General features: G+C 45.4%; 1 protein-coding gene and 1 long non-coding RNA gene across 2 annotated transcripts in view; both read right to left on the reverse strand.

Annotated features, from left to right (window-relative positions):
* LOC141105005 (uncharacterized) overlaps positions 1-24,956 on the reverse strand; it is a 56,311-nt gene that overhangs the window by 5,324 nt on the left and 26,031 nt on the right. Inside the window, exons 8-11 of the mRNA XM_073594813.1 lie at positions 21,511-21,723; positions 21,215-21,418; positions 20,924-21,059; positions 19,588-20,590 (exon numbers count right to left, since the gene is read on the reverse strand). Coding sequence (XP_073450914.1) covers positions 19,588-20,590; positions 20,924-21,059; positions 21,215-21,418; positions 21,511-21,723 — 1,556 coding nt within the window. The remainder of the gene's footprint in view (positions 1-19,587; positions 20,591-20,923; positions 21,060-21,214; positions 21,419-21,510; positions 21,724-24,956) is intronic.
* On the reverse strand, positions 1,914-5,843 carry LOC141105009 (uncharacterized). The gene is made up of 3 exons (XR_012235512.1): positions 5,750-5,843; positions 2,318-2,433; positions 1,914-2,044 (listed from the first exon to the last, which is right to left on the reverse strand). It is a non-coding gene; the product is annotated as an uncharacterized lncRNA (long non-coding RNA).

Here is a 24,956-nt window from a genome sequence, read left to right on the forward strand (position 1 = left end):
ATAACAAAAGGGGAGCGCCGGGCCTGGCAGTGAAAGGGGTAATACAGTTTTATGGTAACATTTAGGTATAAGTCTGCTGGAAGAAGAGGGACCAACCTAAGAAAGGCTCAATCTGTATTATCATATCTGTGCTACTGTAACTAGGAGTGACACACAACCTAATACTGCCAGCTGAACCCCAGGACGGGTATCAGTACAGGGAGGGGACATTATCAACCTATTATTGGTTGATATCACTCAGCTCCCTCCCTACTCTGGACCAATCAGTGAGCAGTAAGAGAGCAGAGATAAGAGAAGAATATATTATGGGTCACCTGTGCTGATCTCTGTAGGAGTGTCCTCCTCTATGAATGTCCTTGTCATTCCAGCCTCCTCAGTATATTGCTGATCATCCCTCATATAAGTTTCTTCTGCTTCACACTCAACTTTCATAATCAGATCTTCAACCTAAACCAACAGAATGGCAGAAAATAACATCTGTAACATAGAAGTATTTATGATGTGAGATCACATAGAAAACATCATCTTGTAGAGTCCACACATCATCTCCACATGTCAGAGTGTTCAATCATTTTATGTTCCCGACCCTCAACTCCACCTACCTGATGATGGTGAGGGATGGTGTGATCTTCCTGTGTGGAATCCCGGGAATACAGAGGACGGGGACATCTCTCTGGTGGGTTCCTGGTATTTGGTGGCTCCATCATATCCTTGTGTTCTTCAGAAAACTCCTCCATCACTCCATACTCCTCATCCTCCTCTTTATATTCTTCTTTAACAATATTACAATCCCTGAGGTTTCCACTCTAAATATATAAATACATTTATTGTAACAAACAAGCTTCTGTATAAAATATAACTATCAGTGATTGTTCCTCATCTACCTGATGATGGTGAGGGATGGTGTGACCTTCCTGTGTGGAATCCCGGGAATACAGAGGACGGGGACATCTCTCTGGTGGGTTTATGTAGTTGGATGACTCCTCTATGATGTTCAGGTACAGATCTTTGTGTTCTTTTGAAATCTCTGACTCCTTCAACACCCCTTCCTCATCATCCTCCTCTTTTATCTCTTCTTTAACCTCAACTTTAGAATCTCTCAGTTTTACACTCTGAATATATAATACAAATGGCATTAAATGTAACAATGCAGATAATGTACAGATCCTAATGATACTATTCAGTGATTGTTCCTCATCTACCTGATGATGGTGAGGGATGGTGTGATCTTCCTGTGTAGAATCCCGGGAATACAGAGGACGGGGACATCTCTCTGGTGGGTTCCTGGTATTAAGGGGCTTCATCATATCATTGTGCCCTTCTGAAGGGTCCTCCATCTCCCCATACTCCTCTTCTTTATACTCTTTTTGAATAGAAATATTTATATCCTTGATGTCCTTGTTGTCTTCACCCTAAACCAAGAAAATGATAGAAAATATCTCGTAGGATCTATACATTGTCTCCACGAGTCATTTTCATGTAATAGATGCTCAGTCCCACCTACCTGATCTTCCTGTGTGGAATCCCGGGAATACAGAGGACGGGGACATCTCTCTGGTGGGTTCCCATTACTGGATCCATCTGTAGGAAACACACACACTGACTGAATACATTGTTTCTATGTGTTTATCAGATGATGAGGGATCTAGGTGGAGCCTCCGTACTGCTCTCTCCTTTACAATAAAGTCTCCTCTTACCCGGTGATGTGAGGGGCGGCTGATTGTCCATCATGACGTCCTTGTAGAGATCCTTGTGTCCTTCTAAATACTCCCACTCCTCCATGGAGAAATAGACAGTGACATCCTGACACCTTATAGGAACCTGACACACACAATGATACAGTCACCATCCAGACACATCCCTTGTCTGTTACTGGATAATGTCCCAGAATTCCCAGAATCCTCCTCACCTCTCCTGTCAGCAGCTCCATCATCTTCTTGGTGACTTCTAGAATCTTCTCCATGTTGTGACTCTCAGGTTTTAGGGAGTCAGATGGAGGCACTGTGATGGTCATATGATCACCTGACTTCACAAGAGGAAATCTCTGTATGGAGGAACCAATAGGAATATCATGTTAGAATCCCAGAATCCTCCTCACCTCTCCGGTCAGGTCTGTGTTTTATTACTAGAGATAAGAGTGATGTCATGTGACCTCCCAGAATCCTCCTCACCTCTCCGGTCAGGTCTGTGTTTTATTAATAGAGATAAGAGTGATGTCATGTGACCTCCCAGAATCCTCCTCACCTCTCCGGTCAGGTCTGTGTTTTATTAATAGAGATAAGAGTGATGTCATGTGACCTCCCAGAATCCTCCTCACCTCTCCGGTCAGCAGGTAGATGATCTCCAGGGTGAGGTTTAGTATCCTCTCAGTCATGTGACTCCGGTCCTCCTCCATCCTTATTGGTCATGTGATCTATATAGGATTCCTGTAGACTAATAATTGATAACAGAGAATTATCTGGACTGTACTGGTTGTACAATATTAGGATGGGGGTGTTTGGGGGGATAATATGAGGGTTTCTATCATATAAGAACGGTCCCCCGTGGGATTACACAAAGAAGAACATTAAGTTTAGGGTTTGCTATGGTTTTGGGGTCTGGAAGTCTCTTACCCTTTGGCCGGTCTGATTAGAAATTCCATTTTACATGTAAAATCTATTTTGTGTTGAGTAAAGCTGTCAAAGCTCAATAAGACTCTCTTTAAGTCTTTCAGAAAAAATCAGAAATCAGTTTCTAATAGATTAAATTCACAAACCCTCCTCCATCCCATATTGCTATAAAATTTAGAGCAACCTTTGGGGGTTTGGCAATCTTGCAACGTCAAATTTTATCCAAAGTGTGATTTGCACTTTAACCACTTACGGACCAGCCGCCGTCGTTAGACGTCGGTACTTTGACGTAGAATACCAGCATTATGGCAACAGATAGCTGCCATAACCCCAGTATTTTCTTCAACGGCGGTTGGTGCTCTTTCAGATAAAAAGTAACCCAAAATTATTTTTTTTAAAAGGACAGTGTAAAAATTAAGAAATAAAAAGTAAAATAAATATGAAAAAAAAAAAATAAATAAATTTAAAGCGCCCCGTCCCGCCGAGCTCGCGTGCAGAAGCGAACGCATACGTAAATCGCGCCCGCATATGAAAACGGTGTTCAAACCACATGTGAGGTATCGCCGCGATCGTTAGAGCGGGAGCAATAATTCTAGAAAAAGACCTCCTCTGTAACTCGAAACTGGTAACCTGTAGAAATTTTTAAACGTTGGCTATGGAGATTTTTAAAGGTCAAATTTTGACGCCATTCCACGAGCGGGCGCAATTTTGGAACATGACATGTTGGGTATCAATTTACTCTTCATAACATTATCTTTTGCACTATAAAAAAATTGGCTAACTTTACTGTTGTCTTATTTTTTAGTTTTAAAAAATTTTATTTTTTCCAAAAAAAAAAATTGCGCTTGTAAGATCACTGCGCAAATACGGTGTGACATAAAGTATGGCAACGACCGCCATTTAATTCTCTAGGTGCATTTGAAAAAATATATATAATGTTTGGGGCTTCTCAGTAACTTTCTAGCAAAAAAAAATATTTTAACTTGTAAACAACAAGTTTGAAAAATAGGTTTGGTCCTTAAATGGTTGAACACGGAAATTTATGTAAAGCACAAACAAGACAACATCTAAAAACAGAACTCCTGACTGCAGGTGAACCTCTATTTCCCCATCCAGCTTTTTTCCTCCTAGACTGACTACTACTCTGTCCTCCCTGTAATATGTTCCTCTACCACTCCTTCCACAATAGTGTCTTCTCTCCCCAAATACGCCCCTTCTTAACCAATGGCATCCCAAAGCAACCAATTCACTCCCAGCTTATCTCTCGTCTTGACTACTGCAACTCCCTTACATTGGCCGACCTCTACAGAGACTATCCCCCCTTCAGTCTATCATTAATGCTACCAGACTCATCCACCTTACCAACGGCTCAGTGTCCTCCACCCCTCTCTGCCAATCTCTCCACTGGCCTCCATTCAGTGTCCTCCACCCCTCTCTGCCAATCTCTCCACTGGCCTCCATTCAGTGTCCTCCACCCCTCTCTGCTAATCCCTCCACTGGCCTCCATTCAGTGTCCTCCACCCCTCTCTGCCAATCCCTCCACTGGCCTCCATTCAGTGTCCTCCACCCCTCTCTACCAATCCCTCCACTGGCCTCCATTCAGTGTCCTCCACCCCTCTCTGCCAATCCCTCCACTGGCCTCCATTCAGTGTCCTCCACCCCTCTCTACCAATCCCTCCACTGGCCTCCATTCAGTGTCCTCCACCCCTCTCTACCAATCCCTTCACTGGCCTCCATTCAGTGTCCTCCACCCCTCTCTGCCAATCCCTCCACTGGCCTCCATTCAGTGTCCTCCACCCCTCTCTACCAATCCCTCCACTGGCCTCCATTCAGTGTCCTCCACCCCTCTCTGCCAATCCCTTCACTGGCCTCCATTCAGTGTCCTCCACCCCTCTCTGCCAATCCCTCCACTGGCCTCCATTCAGTGTCCTCCACCCCTCTCTGCCAATCCCTCCACTGGCTTCCATTCAGTGTCCTCCACCCCTCTCTGCCAATCCCTCCACTGGCTTCCAGTCAGTGTCCTCCACCCCTCTCTGCCAATCCCTCCACTGGTCTCCATTCAATGTCCTCCACCCCTCTCTGCCAATCCCTCCACTGGCCTCCATTCAGTGTCCTCCACCCCTCTCTGCCAATCCCTCCACTTATCTCCATTCAGTGTCCTCCACCCCTCTCTGCCAATCCCTCCACTGGCTGCCATTCAGTGTCCTCCACCCCTCTCTACCAATCCTTCCACTGATCTCCATTCAGTGTCCTCCACCCCTCTCTGCCAATCCCTCCACTGGTCCCCATTCAGTGTCCTCCACACCTCTCTGCCAATCCCTCCACTGGCCTCCATTCAGTGTCCAATGACACCTCAAAAGCAACAAATTCACACCCAGCCTATTTCTCGTCTTGACTACTGAAACTCCCTTCCATTGGCCGACCTCTACACAGGATATCCCCCCTTCAGTCTATCATTAATGCTGCTACCAGACTCATCCACGTTACCATCGGCTTATGTCGCATACACACGAGCGGACTTTACGGCAGACTTGGTCCGGCGGACTTTCCGAATGAACGGACTTGCCTACACACGATTAACCAAAGTCCGACGGATTCGTACGTGATGCCGGACTAAAACAAGGAAATTCATAGCCAGTAGCCAATAGCTGCCCTAGCGTCCGTTGGACTAGCATACAGGCGAGTGGACTTTTCGACCAGACTGGAGTCCGTCTGAAAGATTTGAAACATGTTTCATTTCTAGGTCCGTCGAACTTTTGGGGAAAAAAAGTCCGCTGGAGCCCACACACGATCGAATTGTCCGACGGAGTCTGCCATAAAGTCCGCTCGTGTGTACACGGCATTAGTGTCCTCCACCCCTCTCTGCCAATCTCTCCACTGGATTCCACTCACCTTATTATTACAATTCAAAATACTAACAACAACATACAAAGCCATCCATAACTCTGCCCCGAGCTACATCACCAACTTCGTCTTAATAGATCGCCCAACCCGTCCTCTCCGCTCCTCCCGAGACCTCCTGCTCTCGATCTCCCTCATCACCTCCTCCCATGCTCACCTCGGGGAATTCTCCAGAGCCTCTCCCCTTCTCTGGATATCCCTACCCCGACCCGTGTAAATAGAAAATAAGATCTTATTACCTCCTCTGCTGCCAGTTCCTGCAATGTCTCCTCTCTACTTCCTCCCGACTCACCTCTCAAACTTCCTATTTATTCCTGAGATCACTTCCTGCCTGGACCTGACATCACTTCCTGTCTGTGTAGAAATGAGATCACCACCTTGTGGAGCTCAGAGGAACTGCAGCCTCGAGAAACGTCTCGTAGTTGTGCTGTTTTACGTACAGTATATACTGTGTACACCAGGGGTGTCCAAACTTTTTTCAAAGAGGGCCAGATTTCATGAAGTGAACATACGTGAGGGCCGACCATTTTGCCTGACTTTTAAAATTAAATGCAAATGAAATATTTTATGCAAAGTTTATTGCAAATGGAATACTATTCATGTCGTAACATTGATGACAATATATGATGATATATAATATATATATCTTCTCTTCTCAGGGTAACAATGAGCTCAGGCGTGTCATGTTTAAAAAAAAAAAATTATATATATATCTCTTCTTTAGTCTCTGACCAATCCCCAAGCACCTCTCGGTGTAAAGGATGAGCTTGAGCGTTTATTATTTTTTTAAATAATAATCTTTTCTTTAGCCAGCCTAATCCACCAGTGCCTCTCACTGACTGAAAGGATGTGGCCCCCACTTGGAATTTACATATATATCCATCTGTGCCCCCCCAAGTATATCCATCTGTGCCCCCCCCAAGTATATCCATCTGTGCCCCCCAAGTATATCCATCTGTGCCCCCCAAGTATATCCATCTGTGCCCCCCTAAGTATATCCATCTGTGCCCCCCCAAGTATATCCATCTGTGGCCCCCCCAAGTATATCCATCTGTGGCCCCCAAGTATATCCATCTGTGGCCCCCCCCAAGTATATCCATCTGTGGCCCCCAAGTATATCCATCTGTGGCCCCCAAGTATATCCATCTGTGGCCCCCCCAAGTATATCCATCTGTGGCCCCCAAGTATATCCATCTGTGCCCCCCCCCCAAGTATATCCATCTGTGGCCCCCAAGCTCAAGCATGTTATTTTTTTTTACTGTGAATATACCTATCTTCTTTAGCTGAACAAATCCCCGAGCGCCGTGCTCATTGTTAAAAGTCGATGTGCCCGAGCCTGCAAGGAAGAAAGCTGACAGCGCACAGCGCCACCGCCAATCACAGGCACTGTGACATTTCCCCGATCTGCGGACTGCAGATGCAGAGATCGGGAATAGTCACAGTGCTTGTGATTGGCTCTGCGCGCTGTCAGCTTCATAGCGGCTCGGGCACATTGACTTCTGAACACGCCCAGCCACACCCCCCCGGCTCATCAACAATTAGCCCGGCGCTCAGGGATTTGTTCAGCTAAAGAAGATATATTCACAGCAAAAAAAACATAACACGCTCGAGCTTGGGGGGGCCACAGATGGATGCATATGTAAATTCCAAGTGGGGGCCACATCAAACCGGAACGCGGGCCGCAAATGGCCCGCGGGCCGGACTTTGGACATGCCTGGTGTACACCGATCAGACATAACATTAAAGTAGAAGTCCATGCTAAAACTAAAATCCCTGCATCTATAGACACCCACGGATCTAACACTAACCTATCTAGCCCTGTAAAGAAAACAATGAGTATACATATGTTTTTTGAAGCCGATCCGACCCGATCTCCAGCAGCGGAAGCTCTGCAGAAGACATGGCCAACAACGACTATGAAATGAATGGGAGGTGACGTCACCCATAGAGTTGCTGTGGGGCTTCCGTTGTCGGACATGTCCTCTGCGCCCGCCTCCACAGCGAAGCCGCGGCTGACAGCTCAGCGTGGGATCGGGTAGGGTTGCCACCTTTTCGTCAAGCCAAACCTGAACACTTTAGTGGCACACAGCAATTTTATTTTTAAGGGGGAACACTGTGTATTCTGGTGTAAAGGGGAACTGTGATGTAAGGGAGTTTCTGCCCTCCAAACCTCTCACTTTCATCAGATTTCCCAGCACTCCCCTTATATTAGGGTTCCCAAAGCCCCCTTTACATCAGAGTCCACAGGGCACTGCTTACCTTAGTGTACTAACTCGCTTGGAGGTAGGAGGGAGAAGGGAGGGAAGGGGGTAGACTTCAGTCACAGATGGCCTTCTGCATACTCTAGCATCTCTCCAGCATCCTACGCAACAGTAATTTTAGTATCAAGTACCAACCATGTATTTTATGTAGTCTGTGATTTTACTGTATCAGATACTATGTTTTTGTATTGAATAAATTGAATTTTAACTTTATTTTTTTGAGTCTGTGCTTACCTTACTATACAGATACAATGGTCTCCTTTAAAAATCCCATCTTTTATGAGGCAGCCTAGGCTCTCTCCTAACAATTGGATGTGAGCAGCCTGCAGACTAGGTTGGTGTTGGTCCTGATTAGCAGAGAGCACTGTTTTACTCCAGGAGGCTGTGGGCAAACTACTGCAAGGGTGTCAAAGGTATTTGGTCTCCCAGTGAGGAATAGGCTGAAGCTCTGATGAACAGGTATGTAGCCATCATATTGGCACTTCTGAGTTCCGATTCCCCAGATTTCTAACTTTTCTAGTTTCTGCAGAGGTATGTGCCTCAAATGTTTATCATAAGTCTCTGTACAGTAGAGTCACCTGTGCTCCTGTGTCCATCAAAGCTTTGGTGTACACTCCCTCCACTTGAATGGAGACTACAGGTGAGGGATCTAGATTGTAAGCTCTAATGAGCAGGGCCCTCTAATCCCTCCTGTATTGATTTGTATTGCAAGTGTACTGTCTGCCCTCATGTTGTAAAGCTCTGCATAAACTGTTGGCGCAATATAAATCCTGTATAATAATAATAATATTACCAGCTCATCTGGAAGTCTATCTGAGATGAGAATTTGAATTTCTTATCCAAGCTTTTTCTGATCAAGTTGTTTGCTTCTTTGAAAGACCTTTTCTAGATTTTACAGAGCGGTGTGTATCAGCTCTCTGTGTCCAAAAGCCAGACACTGAAGTTGGAGGGTAAGTTGGTTCTAAGGAACACTTACTAGGAGAGGTCTGTGTACTAGAGGTCTGCGTATTTTTGGATTCCCAAGTCTGTGTCTCTTGAGAAGTGGAGCTCATGGTTTTCTTTGGGTCTTCAGTTGGCTCCTTCACTAAGGCCCCTTGAAGTTTCCCTCCAGCTCTGGGAAGAACAATTTCTTTATGGCTTGTATTACCTCGGCTGTACGTTTAGCTGCGGAGTCATTTTGTGGGGATTGTGCCTGAAAGTGTCCTGGTTCCCCACACTGGTAACAACGTCGGATAGACCCGGCACCAGACTTTCCCTTGTCCCATTTCCGACATAACCTTCTATATGACAACGTGGGCTTCCATGACTTGCCCTAGCATCTTTTGAACTCACAAAAGGACTGTTGAATCATGGCTTCAGCTTGAGCCAACTGGGACAAAGTCTGTATTATAGCATCTACTGGAACCATAGCCTGGGCTTCAGAGGTCCCTTCTGCGGATGTAGTCTGGGTAAAAAAAGGAGGAGGCTCATGCCATGGTTCCTTTCCGGATTACAGCCTTACAAGCCTGGGCAGCTATCAGGCCCTCTTCCTCTAATATAGTCTTTAGAAGTTTTGAATGCATCACAGGACCGTGAGGATAACTGACCATGAGCTTTGGCACAATAGGGGCAAAGGATTGAGTGCCTTTCTGCACTTGTGCCCAAACAGCATTGGTAGCATCTTCCACTTTTACTCCTCCTTGCACTACAACCTAGTGGAGAATCTGGTCCAGCCTCTTGGCGTAGTTGGAAAACTTTTTATCGTCACGCTGGTACATATGTTCAAACAATTAGGTCAGTTGAGTGCAATTCTTGACCCTACCGAACACTTCTCATAAGGCTTTGAGACATTTGTGGGCTGTGCATCCTGGCTTGTCTCGCTTCAGGTTTCGCACAATGTCAGAGGCAGAAGTCCGCAAACTCTCCACCACGCTCTGCCTCTTCACAGCATCGGCACCTCCCACTCTTCTATGGACTGTATAGTCTGATCAATCCAAGTGTCGAAGTCACCCTCTCCGGGGGGAGTAGGTGTTCTCAGTCTTCGATAGTTATAACTGGTGATTGAAGTAGAGTTTTTCAGCATGGTCTCTATGAACCTCCCTAGTTTAGCCAGGCTGGTGGCAGGTACCCCCCCCAGCGGTAGCAGCCGAAGTAGACACTTTAGGGTCTGGCATACCCCTTCCGGAACTCTCTGGGCTTGCATCCGGGGAATCTGGCCGCAGGAGTTGCCCGACAACTGATTGCATCAGGTAGATATTCTTGCCTTTGTAGTAGGGAAGGAGCCCCTTTCTTCCATTCAGTCAGTACCATAGTATGGGATGACTCTGGACCACCTCTTATGTCCAGGATGCTCATTCTTTGATCAGGAAATCGGGTGGTTAACATCTGCTCGATCTGCCCTTCAGTCCAGTCTCCTCCTGGAAGATTCAGGACCACACATTGTCCTGCAGGACTCAGAATTTAGATGTGGCTCTCCTACTGAGAGAATTTTCCCCAAACGAGCAGAAAGGAGAGAACAAGGAATAATAAGAATATTACTAGCTTGCTTGTGGGCTCCCAGTAACCAGAACCAGAGTTTAACTCTCTGAGGGCTTTGTTATGAAAACTGTCCCATAGAGAACTTATCATACAATGTTGGAGGAACTCTTCTGCCGGCTTGTTGGAGCTCTTTAGGTTGGTGCACAATGGAGGAGTAGTCCCCTTTTTATGAGAACTTTCCCAGAGATGGTAACACAGCAAGCAGAGTTCCCCTTTAACGAATGTAACAAGTTGGGAAATTACTTTAAAAGACGTCAGGAGGTTCTAAAAGATTATACAAACTGAGGAAAGGTAGAAGCAAAATTTAGCAGTAATATGTCCCTTTAAGTGTAGAACTTGGCTTGTGGATCTTGTGACTTCCTTGGATAGAATAGGCCTGAAGTAATATACATTTACAGTTCCTGCCTAATCAGGCAAACAGACAGCATTACGGATGACATCCTGCGTGCAGCACTTCAATGGGTAGCTAGTGTAGATAAGCCGCAGCAATGATTGGTTTGATGTTAACGACAGCTGTCAATCTGTCCTGGCATTCTCTTTTTCTCTGGAATCAAAGGGGTGTTGACACAAGCCATCTGACTAATTAAGCGTCTTGTGATTAAGCCTCACGGACCTGTCAGGGCAGGGCTCAGCCCTTCCTTCTCTGAGCTGGCCGCTCAGCTGTTGGCTAATTGCCAGCTCTCATCTCTTTCCACAGTTACTCAGCTGTTAATGATATCCTGCTCATCAGTCCTACCTAAACCGTCCAGTCCAGAGGAGCTCTGCCTTCACCTTGGTCAACATCACAGAAACGTTCTCCTGCGATCCTGTTCAAGACTTGCTTTGCTGACATCCCTTCTGGCTCCAGATCCTGCTTGCTGTTCCTCTACATTGATCCCTGACTACTGGCTTGGCTGACTAGCCATTCCGGTTACTGAACTTTGGCTATGTTTTGACTACATTTGTTCTTTTTACTTTTATTATTAAACAAGTGTGATTAAACTGTTCTTCTGCCTGATTCATGGTTTCTGACAGGACTTACACACAGTTTTATACTATTAATATCGTACAATATATGCAGGTTTCATTCCAGAAACTGGTAGATTATTGTTCAGAATTCAATTTTATGCCCAGTGATACCAAACACAGAGTATATCAGATGGGCCTGTCACCCTTCTGTATGCTCTAGATTAGTCATCTATGACCTCGATTTGTTAGGTAATATATTCCCCATTCAAATATATACTTAATATTAATGTGTCGTGGTCCTGTCTGGTTTTATGAATTGTGTGTGGATTTTGTTAAATTGTAAATTGGGCAGAGGCCTCGGAGAGGTCGCCTATAGCGTGACTGCTTTTTATGATCCCCATTAGTTCTGGGTAGACTTCTTTTTTGCATTCTATGTATTCCTAATGGATTTGATTGCCCTACAAACCATGGGTGACAGGATTGAAGGATTCTGTTATAGTTTTATGACAGGTCACTTTTAATCCCCTCCAGAAATTGAAAAAGCTGTAGGAGATGATTGCTAGCAGACTCTGCCAGATCTCTGGCCTCAGTGGAGATAACTGGTCCTTTGAAATGTGAACCAAAATTCAAAGGCTATGGGGGTACATTCCTAGGTATTTGCTGCTGCAATGTGTAACTGTTTTACAAAACCATCATGGCTGACCTATGATTCTTGAACAGCATGGCTGCCAGACACAGCTTTTCGTGTGGCCAGTATGTTATATCATAACGGCGTTGATGGCGATGACTGATCTGCCTGCCTGCAGGATCAACTATCCTTCCTCTCAGTATAATTAGCATTCTGGAAATCCCCTTCTCCACTCTTTGGCCTAATCCGTTCCAGCCTGTGGTCTCCTGAATCAGCCTCCGCCCTCCTATGCATCCTGCCTCTCTTTCGGTCTTCTCCTCTCCTCCCTTCAGGTTCCCGGGCTTTCCTTTCCTTCCATGGGATCTTTAGTTCTATTCCAGCTTATCTGAATGAAGAAGTCCTGCCTGTAGCATACAAGTTCCAACATTCTAAAGCCTCATACACACGATCGGACTTCAAACCAACTTTTCCGTGGAATTCTGTCCAAAGGGCGTTGGCCGTGAACTTGGTATGCATACACACGGCAGGACTTTTTCAGCCAACTTTCACCAAATCACGTGGTTTTTCAGCTCTTTACCGCCACCCTTTGGTCAACTTCTGTATTGTTGTCTGATCTTTTGCAATGGTTCTGAGCATGCGTGTTTGTACTTTGGACTTAAGTCCGATGGACTTGTGTACACACGAGGATTTTGCACCATTGGACTTTTGTTGCCAGAAAGTTTGTCTGTTTGTACAGCGAACATTTGTCCGATGAAAACAGAAAAAGTTTGTCCGATGGAGCTTACACATGGTCGGATTTTTCCTTAAAACAAGTAATTTGCATGTTTGCTGTCAAAAAGTCAGATCGTGTGTATGGGCCTTTAGTATAGCTGTACTAGTTCCTGTGCCCACTAAACTGCAGAGCCTGGCCATCTTGTGGCCATTTTATAATCTGCACTGCCATCTTGTGGCCATTTTGAGATGCTGCCCCAGGCATTTCCCACGGACAGAAGCAAAGTAGCTTTCTTGATAATTTTGCTTTCTGAGAGAGCCTTGGCCTGGGCAAACCCTCTACGGGAGACAAAAAAAAAAGGTTGTCTTGGGTTACCCAGAGTTTGTGGCTTCTTTTTAAAGGGTATTTGACGTTTCCGCATGCTCCGCATGTCCATCAGACAGAGTACGAGAACTGTTGCCGATTACGCTATTGAATTCCGTACTCTGGTAGCAGAGGTTGCTTGGAACAATGAGGCCCTCGTGGCTGCTTTTTCTCATGGTCTCTCGGATACCATCAAGGATGAGATAGCAGCCCGAGATATGCCCACTGAGCTGGAAAAGTTGATCATATTTCCAAGTCCCTGGAGAGCCACCACACAGATGTCTGTCGTGTGCTTCAGAAACTAAGAGAGAACAATCTCTATTGTAAACTGGAGAAGTGCGAATTCCATTGAGAACAGGTTAAATTCCTGGGCTAGGTCACTTCCACTGCTGGTTTTTCAATGGACCCTTTCGGCAGTCGTAGAGTGGGCCCGACCCGTGGGTTTACGTCCTCTGCAGCGTTTTCTTGGCTTTGCCAACTATTATCGGAAGTTTAATTGTAACTTCTCATCTCTGGTCAAGCCCCTAACTGATATGACCAGAAAGGACGGTAACCCACAGAGTTGGTCTCCGGAGTCCATTAAGGCCTTTGAGAGTCTCAAGGCTGCCTTTGTTTCTGCTCCTGTGTTGGCACATCCTGATCCTACGTTACCTTTTATCCTTGAGGTTGATGCTTCTGAGACTGGAGTTTGTGCCCCTCTGTCTCAACACCCTACCTCTGAGAGCGCTATGCATCCTTTTGACTACTTTTTCAAGAAATTGTCACCTGCGGAGTGCAATTACAAGATTGGTGACAGAGAGCTGTTAGCGATCATTTTAGCCCTGAAAGAATGGAGACATCTCCTCGAAGTTACCACTGTGCCGGTTCTCATTCTTACTGACCATAAGGATCTCACATTCTTGTCTGAGGCTAAATGCCTCTCTCCCAGAAAGGCACGATGGGCTCTTTTCTTGTCTAGTTTCAATTACATTGTCTCATTCTTACCCGGTAGTAAGAATGTAAGGGCTGACGCTTTGTCATGACAATTTTCCTCCACTTCCAAGATGGTGGTCGGTTCCGGTTCCTGCGATTCCTCCTGATCGTATTCTGGCTGGTTCGCACCAGTCTCACTTCTCCATTGGGTGACAAAATTCCTGCTGCTCAGGTCCATGCTCCTCCTGAGAAACCTTGTCCAAGAGAGTCTCCGTACTGCCGTGCTCCAGACTTACCATTCTCCCAAGGCTGCTGGCCACCTTGGGAAGAATTAACTATTTTGGGACATTTCCCAATAATTCTGGTGGCCTAGTCTATGTGCTGATGTAACCACCTTCGTAGCTGCCTGTTCCGTGTGTGCTCAGAGTAAGACTCCACGACACCTTCCAGTGGGCCTCCTAAAACCCATAACCAATGGAGAGAAGCCCTGGACCCACCTGTCTATGGATTTCATTGTGGAGTTACCAAACTCCCAGGGCAACACAGTTATCCTTATGGTGGTTGACCGGTTCTCGAAAATGCCCCATTTTATTCCACTTAAGAAGTTGCCCACTTCTAAGGAACTGGCTTCCATTTTTGCTCGCGAGATCTTTCGCTTACATGGGCTACCCAAGGTGATTGTCTCGGACAGGGGTAGTCAGTTTGTGTCCCGGTTCTGGCGAGCCTTTTGTGCAAAGTTGGGAATTCAGCTTGCTTTCTCCTCTGCGCTTCACCCGCAGTCTAATGGGGCCACAGAACAAGCCAAACAGTCCTTGGAGCAATTCCTACGTTGCTATATTTCTGACCATCATAACAACTGGTCAGACCTCTTACCATGGGCGGAGTTTGCTCACAATAGTGCCTTGAATTCTGCTTACCGATTGTCCCCGTTTATGGCGAACTCTGGTTTCCAACCTTCCATGTTGTCTGACTCGTTTGTTCCGCAGAGTATTCCTGCGTTAGAGGAGCATCTCCGTGGTCTTCATTCTACTTGGGCACAAGAACCAGGAGGCTTGGGTCATGCTACTGATAGGTACAGATTCCAAGTTGACTGCAGACGCCTGCCTGCACCTTCCTACCAGGTTGGGGACAGGGTCTGGCTGTCGTCTCGCAACCTCCGACTTTGTGTTCCCTCTTCGCACCTTGGTTTATTGGGCCTTTCCGTATTCTTCGCTGGATTTACCCAGTGGCTTAAGCATTAGACCTTCCTTCTAATATGCGTATCTCAAATGTATTTCATGTTATTAAAACCTTTGGTCTGCAACCACTTTACCAGCTCGGTGCCACATCCTCACCCTTTACAGGTTGAGAACCATGAGGAGTATGAAGTACAGTCCATTGTTGACTCCTGTAGGTTCCGTGAGCGCATACAGTACCTGGTGCATTGGAAAGGGTACGGTCCGGAGGAACACTCTTGGGTCTCATCCTCGGACATACATGCCCCTGTCCTCTTCCGTGATTTCCATAGACGTTTTCCCCTCAAGCCTGGTGGTCCTCCGAGGGGGAGGGGTCATTTAGGAGGGGGTACTGTCAGGGCTGGGCTCAGCCCTTCCTTCTCAAAGCTGGCCGCACAGCTGTCGGCTAATTGCCAGCTCCTATCTCACCACAGTGACTCACCTGTTGATGATATCCTGCTCGTCAGTCTTGCCTACTTAAGCCGTCCAGCCCAGATGATCTCTGCCTTTGCCTTGGTCACATCTCTAGAGATGCTCTCCTGTGTTCCTGTTAAAGACTTGCTTGGCTGACATTCCTTCTGGCTCCAGATCCTGCTTGCTGTTCTACTACGCTCATCTCTGGCTCCCTGATGTTTTGGCTTGTCTGACAATCTGTTCCGGTTCCTGAACTCTGGCTATGTTTTGACTACGTTTACTCCGTTTACCTTTTTATTATTATTATTAAACAAGCGTGCATTAACTGTACTTCTGTCTCAGTCTGATTCATGGTTGTTGACAGCTTCCCACACTCAGGACACTAATTCACCTCAAGGGTTGTGGGTTCTCTGATGTTTGAGAAGATAGGACTTCAGTAAAAAAACATTTCCCACACTCAGGTCACTAATACACCTCGAGGGTGGTGTGTGGGTCTCTAATGTTTGAGAAGATGGGACTTCTGTGGAAAAACATTTCCCACACTGAGGGCAGGCCTACTGCTTCTCCTCTGTGTAAGATTATTGATGTTTGACAATTTCTGATTTTTGAGGATAAAGTATTCCCGCAATCAGTGCAGGAATACAACTTTTCCCATCTGTAGCATATCTGATGTTCAGTAAAATTGGACTTTCATGAAGAGCATTTTCTACACTATGAAGCTACGCATTTACTCCTCTGTGTGAGACCTACAGTGTTTGTTTGTGGTTCCCAGGGGTTCACGCAAGGGGGCTAGAGCATCGAGCAGAGTGACTTCTTCTTGGATTGTGAAAGTGATCGTGTGAGACCTACAGTGTTTGTTAAAATTGTACTTGTTCTGACTCAACAAGACCATAAACTTTATCTCTAGCGACATATAGGGCTTATAGGACCTGATGTTCTCTTTATCCCTTGGCATCGATTCAGACAGTTTAACTCGATGAATAAACTCACATGTTGAGGAAGTCAGATGGGGAAAGCCTTTCGAATGTTCAGGACACTAATTCACCTCGAGGGTGGTGTGTGGGTTCTCTGATGTTTGAGAAGATAGGACTTCTGTGAAAAACATCTCCCATACTCGGGGCAGAAATACGGCTTCTCACTTGTGCGAGATTATTGATGTTTGACAAGTTCTGATTTTTGTGGATAAAGTTTTCCCACACTCAGTGCAGAAATGCAGCTTTTTCTCATGTGTAACATGTCTGGTGTTTAGTAAGAATGGACTTTCATGAAGCTATGCATCTCCTCACCCGTGTGAGACCTACAGTGTTTGTTTGTGGTTCCCAGGGGTTCATGCAAGGGGGGCCAGAGCTTCGAGCAGAGTGATTGCTTCTTGGATTGTGAAAGTGATCTCCCTCTCATATAAGGATTGGGGGGGGTTGGCCCTTTGGGAAGGAATAACGGCGCACTCCACAAGAAGTGCCTCAACCTCCCAGGTAGCCGCCTGCAGAGACTCAATGAAGTCAATATGCAAGGTGACAACGTGGTCATCCATACAAACCTTTATTTCTCATTAATTGCAAAGATCCGTCATTTTTGACAACTGTTAATTTTGGGAAAACGGTTATCTCGTTAGCCCGCAGGCCATAATTAACCCTGTTTTGTTTCTGCATTATCCCACCCTGGTTAGCTAGTTAGTTCCCAGTGGTAGGCTGACATGGAGTCTGTCAGGAAAAACAGAAAATTGAATATCAAATACTTACCGCAATTTTTCTTTGCTGACGTCCTCCATGTCAGCACAGACTCTTCATTCCCCAACTTGTTCATTCCCCGACTTAGTTGGGGTAGGTGGAACACTTTGGGTGGGGCGGGTAAGCCACGTCTCTTGACCACTGACCTCTGGGGACCCGCCTGCTGACCTTTGGAGGAAGTCCCTATTCCAATCCCTGAGTCCTAACCTTGTTCTTCAAGGGGAAACCCTAACCCTAAGTTCTAACTCTAACCCTAAGTTCTAACCCTAACCACAACTGACCTTTGAACTTTACCCTAACTCTAAGTGCATCTCCACTTTGTGACTCCCCCCACCCTAAAACTCCTACCTTTCCCAGATCCCGATCGGTTTGTCGCCCCATAGATAATTGAGTTATGGAATGCCGGCCTGAAGGAGGGAGTCAAATTTATGAGTTAGGTCCTGAAGCTGGGGGGGTATGGGCGGAGTATACCCAGTGGTAGGCTGACATGGAGCACGTCAGGAAAGGAAAATTACGGTAAGTATTTGATATTCAATTTTCTGTTGTCCAGTGACATACAGGGATTATACGACCTGGTGTTCTCTTTATCCCTTTGCATCGATTCAGGCAGTTTAACGTGGTGAATAAACTCACATGTTGAGGAATCAGACGAGGGAAGCCTTTTGAATGTTCACGACACTAATTCACCTCAAGGGTTGTGTAAGTTCTCTGATGTTTGAGAAGATAGGACTTTTGTGAAAGACATCTCCCACACTCAAGGCAGAAATACGGCTTCTCACCTGTGTGAGATTATTGACGTTTGACAAGTTCTGATTTTTGTGGATAAAGTTTTCCCGCACTTAGGGCAGGTATACAGCTTTTTCCCCATGTATAACATAACTGGCATAGAGTCTGTCAGGAAAAACGGAAAATGTAATATCAAATACTTACTGAAATTTTCCTTTCCTGACGTCCTTCATGTCAGCACATACTCTTCATTCCCCGACTTGTTCCGCCTACCCCAACTAAGTCGGGGATTGAACATTTTGGTGGGGGTGGGTCAGTCACGCCTCATGACCACTGACCTCTGGGGACCCGCCTGCTGACCTATGGAGGAGGTCCCCGAGTCCTCACCTTGTTCTTCAGCTTGAAACCCTAACACCCCAACCCTAAGTTCTAACCCTAACCCCAACTGACCTTTGAACTTTAACCCTAACTCTAAGTGCATCTCCACTTTGTGACTCCCCCACCCTAAAACCCCTACCTTTCCCAGATCGCGCTCGGTTTGTCGGAAAAAGGGTAAAAAAAAAAAAAAAAAAATTTCTGCTCGCTCGCCCCGTAGATAATCAATTTATGGAACGCCGGCCTGAAGGAGGGAGTCAAATTTATGAGTTAGGTCCTGAAGCTGGGGGGTATGGGCTGAGCATACCCAGTGGTAGGGCTGACATGGAGCACGTCAGGAAAGGAAAATTACGGTAAGTATTTGATATTCAATTTTCCGTTCTCCAGTGACATACAGGGATTATACGACCTGGTGTTCTCTTTATCCCTTTGCATCGATTCAGGCAGTTTAACATGGTGAATAAACTCACATGTTGAGGAGGTCAGACGAGGGAAGCCTTTCGAATGTTCAGTTTAATGGGAGGATACTCATAGGTAGAAAAACTTTAATGTTGGAAGCCACATGGAAAGATGTCTACAAAATGACAGGAAACCAGGGAATGATTCCAGAGAGAAGGAAGAGGGGAAGCGATATACACAAAATACGGTGAGAGGAAGAGCTCAGCTTAGACAGGAGAAAGCACCTTAAAGAATAATGATAACCAAGTTGTGGACACAGAGAAATCATAATAAATCACATAGGTAGAGGGTTCTTTACTGTAAGAGCGGCAAGGATGTGGAATTCCCTTCCACAGGCGGTGGTCTCAGCGGGGAGCATCGATAGTTTCAAGAAACTATTAGATAAGCACCTGAATGACCGCAACATACAGGGATATGTAATGTAATACTGACACATAATCACACACATAGGTTGGACTTGATGGACTTGTGTCTTTTTTCAACCTCACCTACTATGTAACTATGTAACATACGTGTAATACAACAGTACCTGAGTAAAAAACATTTCCCGCACTCAGGGCAGGAATACGGCTTCTCACCTGTGTGAGATCTCTGATGTTTAACAAGGTCTGATTTCTGTAATAAAAAAAAAACATTTTCCGCACTCAGGACAGGAATACGGCTTCTCACGCGTACGAATTCTCCCTATTTTAAGAATGGGAATTCCATTAAAAGACATTTCCCGCACTCAGGAATACGCCTTCTCACCCGTGTGAGTTAATTGATGTTGTAGAAGGCCGGCTTTTTGTGTAAAACATTTTCCACACTCAGGACAGGAGTACGGCTTTTCACCCGTGTGAGTCCTCTGATGCGCATTAAGGTGGTGCTTCTGCGCAAAACATTTCCCGCACTCGGGGCAGGAATAGGTGTTCTCTCCCGTGTGAGTTTTTTTATGTTGGAGAAGGCTTGATTTTTGTGTGAAACATTTTCCGCACTCAGGGCAGGGATACGGCCTTTCACCAGTGTGAATCCTCCGATGTATTTTAAGATGGGAATTCTGCGAGAAACATTTCCCGCACTCGGGGCAGGGATACGCCTTCTCACCCGTGTGAGATCTTTGATGTTGTATAAGGCTTGCTTTCTGCGTAAAACATTTCCCGCACTCGGTGCAGGAATACGGCTTCTCCCCCGTGTGAACTCTCCGGTGTACTTTAAGATGGGAGTTCTGTGAAAAACGTTTCCCGCACTCGGGGCAGGAATAGGCCTTCTCACCCGTGTGAGTTGTCTGGTGTTGAAGAAGGCTTGCTTTTTGCGTGAAACCTTTTCCGCACTCAGGGCAGGAAAATGCCTTCTCACGGGTGTGAGTTATTCGATGTTGTAGGATGGTTGCTTTTTGCGTAAAACATTTTCCACACTCGGGACAGGAATAGGGCTTTTCACCCGTGTGAGTCCTCTGATGTGTATCAAGGTGGTTCTTCTTTGAAAAACATTTCCCGCACTCAGGGCAGGAATACGCCTTCCCACCCGTGTGAGTTCTTTGATGTTTTACAAGGTCTGATTTTTTTATAAAACATTTTCCGCACTCGGGACAGGAATACGGCTTCTCCCCCGTGTGAGTTCTTTGATGTAAAACAAAGTCAGACATTCGCGGAAAACACTTCCCGCACTCGGAGCAGGCGTGTCTCTTGTCACCCCTGTGCAACATCTGATGTTCAGAAGGACAGGACTTTGGGGAAAAAACTTTCCCAGATTCCTCCATGTGATCTCCTGTGATGTCCACATCTTCCATTCTACAACCTGGAGATAAAGTGAGACGATCCTTTGAGGGTTTCTCCATGGCGTGTCCTGGAAAAATATAAAAACATCATCAATAGATATGAGAGGGTTAGTTCACTTCCATCAAGATTCCATCTGGATCAGGTAGATATGAGTGAGGAGATGTTCTCTGTGGATGTCCCAACCAGCTGGGACTCTTCTCCTCTTCAGTCAAAGGACCTTTGATCCCTACCGTAACTAGGATTGAAACACAACCTAAAACTACCAGCTGAACCCAAGAATGAGTATCAGTAAAGGGGTACAACCTATTATTGGCTGATATCACTCAGCTCCCGCCCTACTCTGGACCAATCAGTGAGCAGTAACAGAGCAGAGATAAGAGAAGAATATATTATGGGTCACCTGTGCTGATCCCTGTAGGAGTGTCCTCCTCTATGAATGTCCTCGTCATTCCAGCCTCCTCCGTATATTGCTGATCATCCCTCACATACGTCTCTTCTACTTCACCCTCAACTTTCATGTTCATCAGATCTTCACCCTAAACCAACAGAATGGCAGAAAATAACATCTGTAATATAGAAGTATTTATGATGTGAGATCACATAGAAAATATCATCTTGTAGAGTCCACACATCATCTCCACATGTCAGAGTGTTCAATCACTTTATGTTCCCGACCCTCAACTCCACCTACCTGATGATGATGAGGGATGGTGTGACCTTCCTGTGTGGAATCCCGGGAATACAGAGGACGGGGACATCTCTCTGGTGGGTTTTTACCAGGTGGCTCCATCATATTCTTGTATCCATCAGAAAACTCCTCCATCACTCCATACTCCTCATCCTCCTCTATAAACTCTTCTTTAACAACAATATTATAATACCCAAGTTTTTCACTCTGATTAAAAAAAAAAGAAAAAAAAAAAACATTTATCGTAACATATAGGCTTGTATTTAATTCATAACTACCAATAAATTATAATCATCAACCTGAACTTCTTCACGGATGGTGTGACCTTCTTGTGTGGAATCCCGGGAATACAGAGGACGGGGACATCTCTCTGGTGGGTTTCTGTAGCTGGATGACTCCACCATGGTGTCCTGGTACAGATCTTTGTGTATTTCCTCCATCACCCCATCCTCATCATCCTCCTCTTTTATCTCTTCTTTAACCTCAACTTTAGAATCTCTCAGGTTTTCACTCTGAATATATCATAAAAATGACATCAATGGTAACAATGCAGATAATGTACAGATCCTAATGATACTATCAGTGATTGTTCCTCATCTACCTGATGATGGTGAGGGATGGTGTGACCTTCCTGTGTGGAATCCCGGGAATACAGAGGACGGGGACATCTCTCTGGTGGGTTCCCATTACTGGATCCATCTGTAGGAAACACACACACTGACTGAATACATTGTTTCTATGTGTTTATCAGATGATGGGGGATCTAGGTGGACCCTCCGTACTGCTCTCTCCTTTACAATAAAGTCTCCTCTTACCCGGTGATGTGAGGGGCGGCTGATTGTCCATCATGACGTCCTTGTAGAGATCCTTGTGTCCTTCTAAATATTCCCACTCCTCCATGAAGAATTTCCCAGAATTCGAATTACTGCCCAGCTCTCCAATCAGCAGCTCAGTGATCTTGCTGGTGACTTCTAGAATCTTCTCCATGTTGTGTCTCTCAGGTTTTAGGGAGTCACATGGAGGCACTGTGATGGTCATATGATCACCTGACTTCACCAGAGGAAATCTCTGTATTGGAGAACCAATAGGAATATCATGTTAGACTCCCAGAATCCTCCTCACCTCTCCGGTCAGGTCTGTGTTTTATTAATAGAGATAAGAGTGATGTCATGTGACCTCCCAGAATCCTCCTCACCTCTCCGGTCAGGTCTGTGTTTTATTAATAGAGATAAGAGTGATGTCATGTGACCTCCCAGAATCCTCCTCACCTCTCCGGTCAGGTCTGTGTTTTATTAATAGAGATAAGAGTGATGTCATGTGACCTCCCAGAATCCTCCTCACCTCTCCGGTCAGGTCTGTGTTTTATTAATAGAGATAAGAGTGATGTCATGTGACCTCCCAGAATCCTCCTCACCTCTCCGGTCAGGTCTGTGTTTTATTAATAGAGATAAGAGTGATGTCATGTGACCTCCCAGAATCCTCCTCACCTCTCCGGTCAGGTCTGTGTTTTATTAATAGAGATAAGAGTGATGTCATGTGACCTCCCAGAATCCTCCTCACCTCTCCGGTCAGGTCTGTGTTTTATTAATAGAGATAAGAGTGATGTCATGTGACCTCCCAGAATCCTCCTCACCTCTCCGGTCAGGTCTGTGTTTTATTAACCACTTAAGGACCGAGCCTCTTTCTGAGATTTGTTGTTTACAAGTTAAAAACTGTTTTTTTTTTTTTTTTGCTAGAAAATTACTTAGAAATCCCAAACATTATATATTTTTTTTCCTAACACCCTAGAGAATAAAATGACGGTCGTTGCCATACTTTCTGTAACACCGTATTTGCGCAGCGGTCTTACAAGCGCACTTTTTTTGGAAAAAGTACACTTTTTTGAATTAAAAAATAAGACAACAGTAAAGTTAGCCCAATTTTTTTTTTTTATATTGGGAAAGATAATGTTACGCCAAGTAAATTGATACCCAACATGTCACGCTTCAAAATTGCGCCCGCCCGTGGAATGGCGACAAACTTTTACCCTTAAAAATCTCTATAGGCGACGTTTAAAAAATTCTACAGGTTGTGCGTTTTAAGTTACAGAGGAGGTCTAGTTCTAGAATTATTGCTCTCGCTCTAACGATCGCAGCGATACCTCATATGTGTGGTTTGAACACCGTTTTCATATGCGGGCGCTACTCACGTATGCGTTCTCTTCTGCACGCAAGCTCGGCGGGACGGGGCATGTTTAAATTTTTTTTTTTTATTACTTTTTATTTTATCTTTTATTTTTACACTGTTTTTTTAAAAAAAAAAATTGTCACTTTTATTCCTATTACAAGGAGTGTAAACATCCCTTGTAATAGAAAAGCATGACAGGACCTCTTAAAGTGGAGTTCCACCCACTTTTACAACTCTTCAGCATCCCTCACTAAACTGCGCACTGTAAACAAATTGGATATTTTTTTATTTTTTTTCTCAGCACCTCCTGTATATCTGCTGTATTCATATTTCACTTCCTCCTCCCTGGCCGCGGCCCATCGCATCATTTCCTGTTTGCAATGCCTTCTGGGAAGGGGCGGCAACTTCCTCTGACACTGCCGTTGCTATGGAAACCTGACCTGAAACCTATTACACTGCTTGTGCTGCACTGAGCATGTGCGAGATCTGCAAGGATGAGATCCAGGAAGAAATACAGTCTGGCTTCAGATGCCCACACTTAAGATGGCCGCGGCCTGCTGTAAGTTTATAAAATAACAAACTACTGCTATAAACTAACAAAACAGACCTTAGTTTACAGACTAACTTTACTAGAATACATTAAGCTTGTGTATTATAGGGGTATTTTTATTTAAAAAGTATAATTTCGGCCGGGACACCACTTTAAATATGAGATCTGGGGATCAAAAAGACCTCACATCTCATATTTACACTAAAATGCAATAAAAAAAAAAAAATTGTAATTTAAAAAAATTATTTAAAAAAAATGGTCCTTTAAAGCTATGGGCGGAAGTGACGCGTCACTTCCGCCCAGCAATTGTATGGAGACTGGAGGGGGCCATCTTCCCCTCACTCGTCTCCATACCCGGCTACCGAAAGGATCCGATCACCTCCGCCGCTGCCGACGGCTCCGCTAAGCGTCGGAGGGCACCGGATCGCGGCGGGAGGGGGGGCCCTCTCCCGCCACTGATAAAAGTGATCTTGCGGCGAATCAGTCGCAGAGACCACTTTTATCTTGTAGCGGACCCCCGGCTGAAGACGGGGATACCGAGGTTATGGCAGCTAGCTGCTGCCAAAACAATTATATCCTCCTCCAAACAGCCGCTGTATAACAACGGCGGGCGGTCCGTAAGTGGTTAATAGAGATAAGAGTGATGTCATGTGACCTCCCAGAATCCCCCTCACCTCTCCGGTCAGGTCTGTGTTTTATTAATAGAGATAAGAGTGATGTCATGTGACCTCCCAGAATCCTCCTCACCTCTCCGGTCAGGTCTGTGTTTTATTAATAGAGATAAGAGTGATGTCATGTGACCTCCCAGAATCCTCCTCACCTCTCTGGTCAGGTCTGTGTTTTATTAATAGAGATAAGAGTGATGTCATGTGACCTCCCAGAATCCTCCTCACCTCTCCGGTCAGGTCTGTGTTTTATTAATAGAGATAAGAGTGATGTCATGTGACCTCCCAGAATCCTCCTCACCTCTCCGGTCAGGTCTGTGTTTTATTAATAGGGATAAGAGTGATGTCATGTGACCTCCCAGAA

This window comes from Aquarana catesbeiana, linkage group LG08 (assembly GCF_042186555.1).
Source record: "Aquarana catesbeiana isolate 2022-GZ linkage group LG08, ASM4218655v1, whole genome shotgun sequence".
Taxonomy (NCBI): Eukaryota; Metazoa; Chordata; class Amphibia; order Anura; family Ranidae; genus Aquarana; species Aquarana catesbeiana.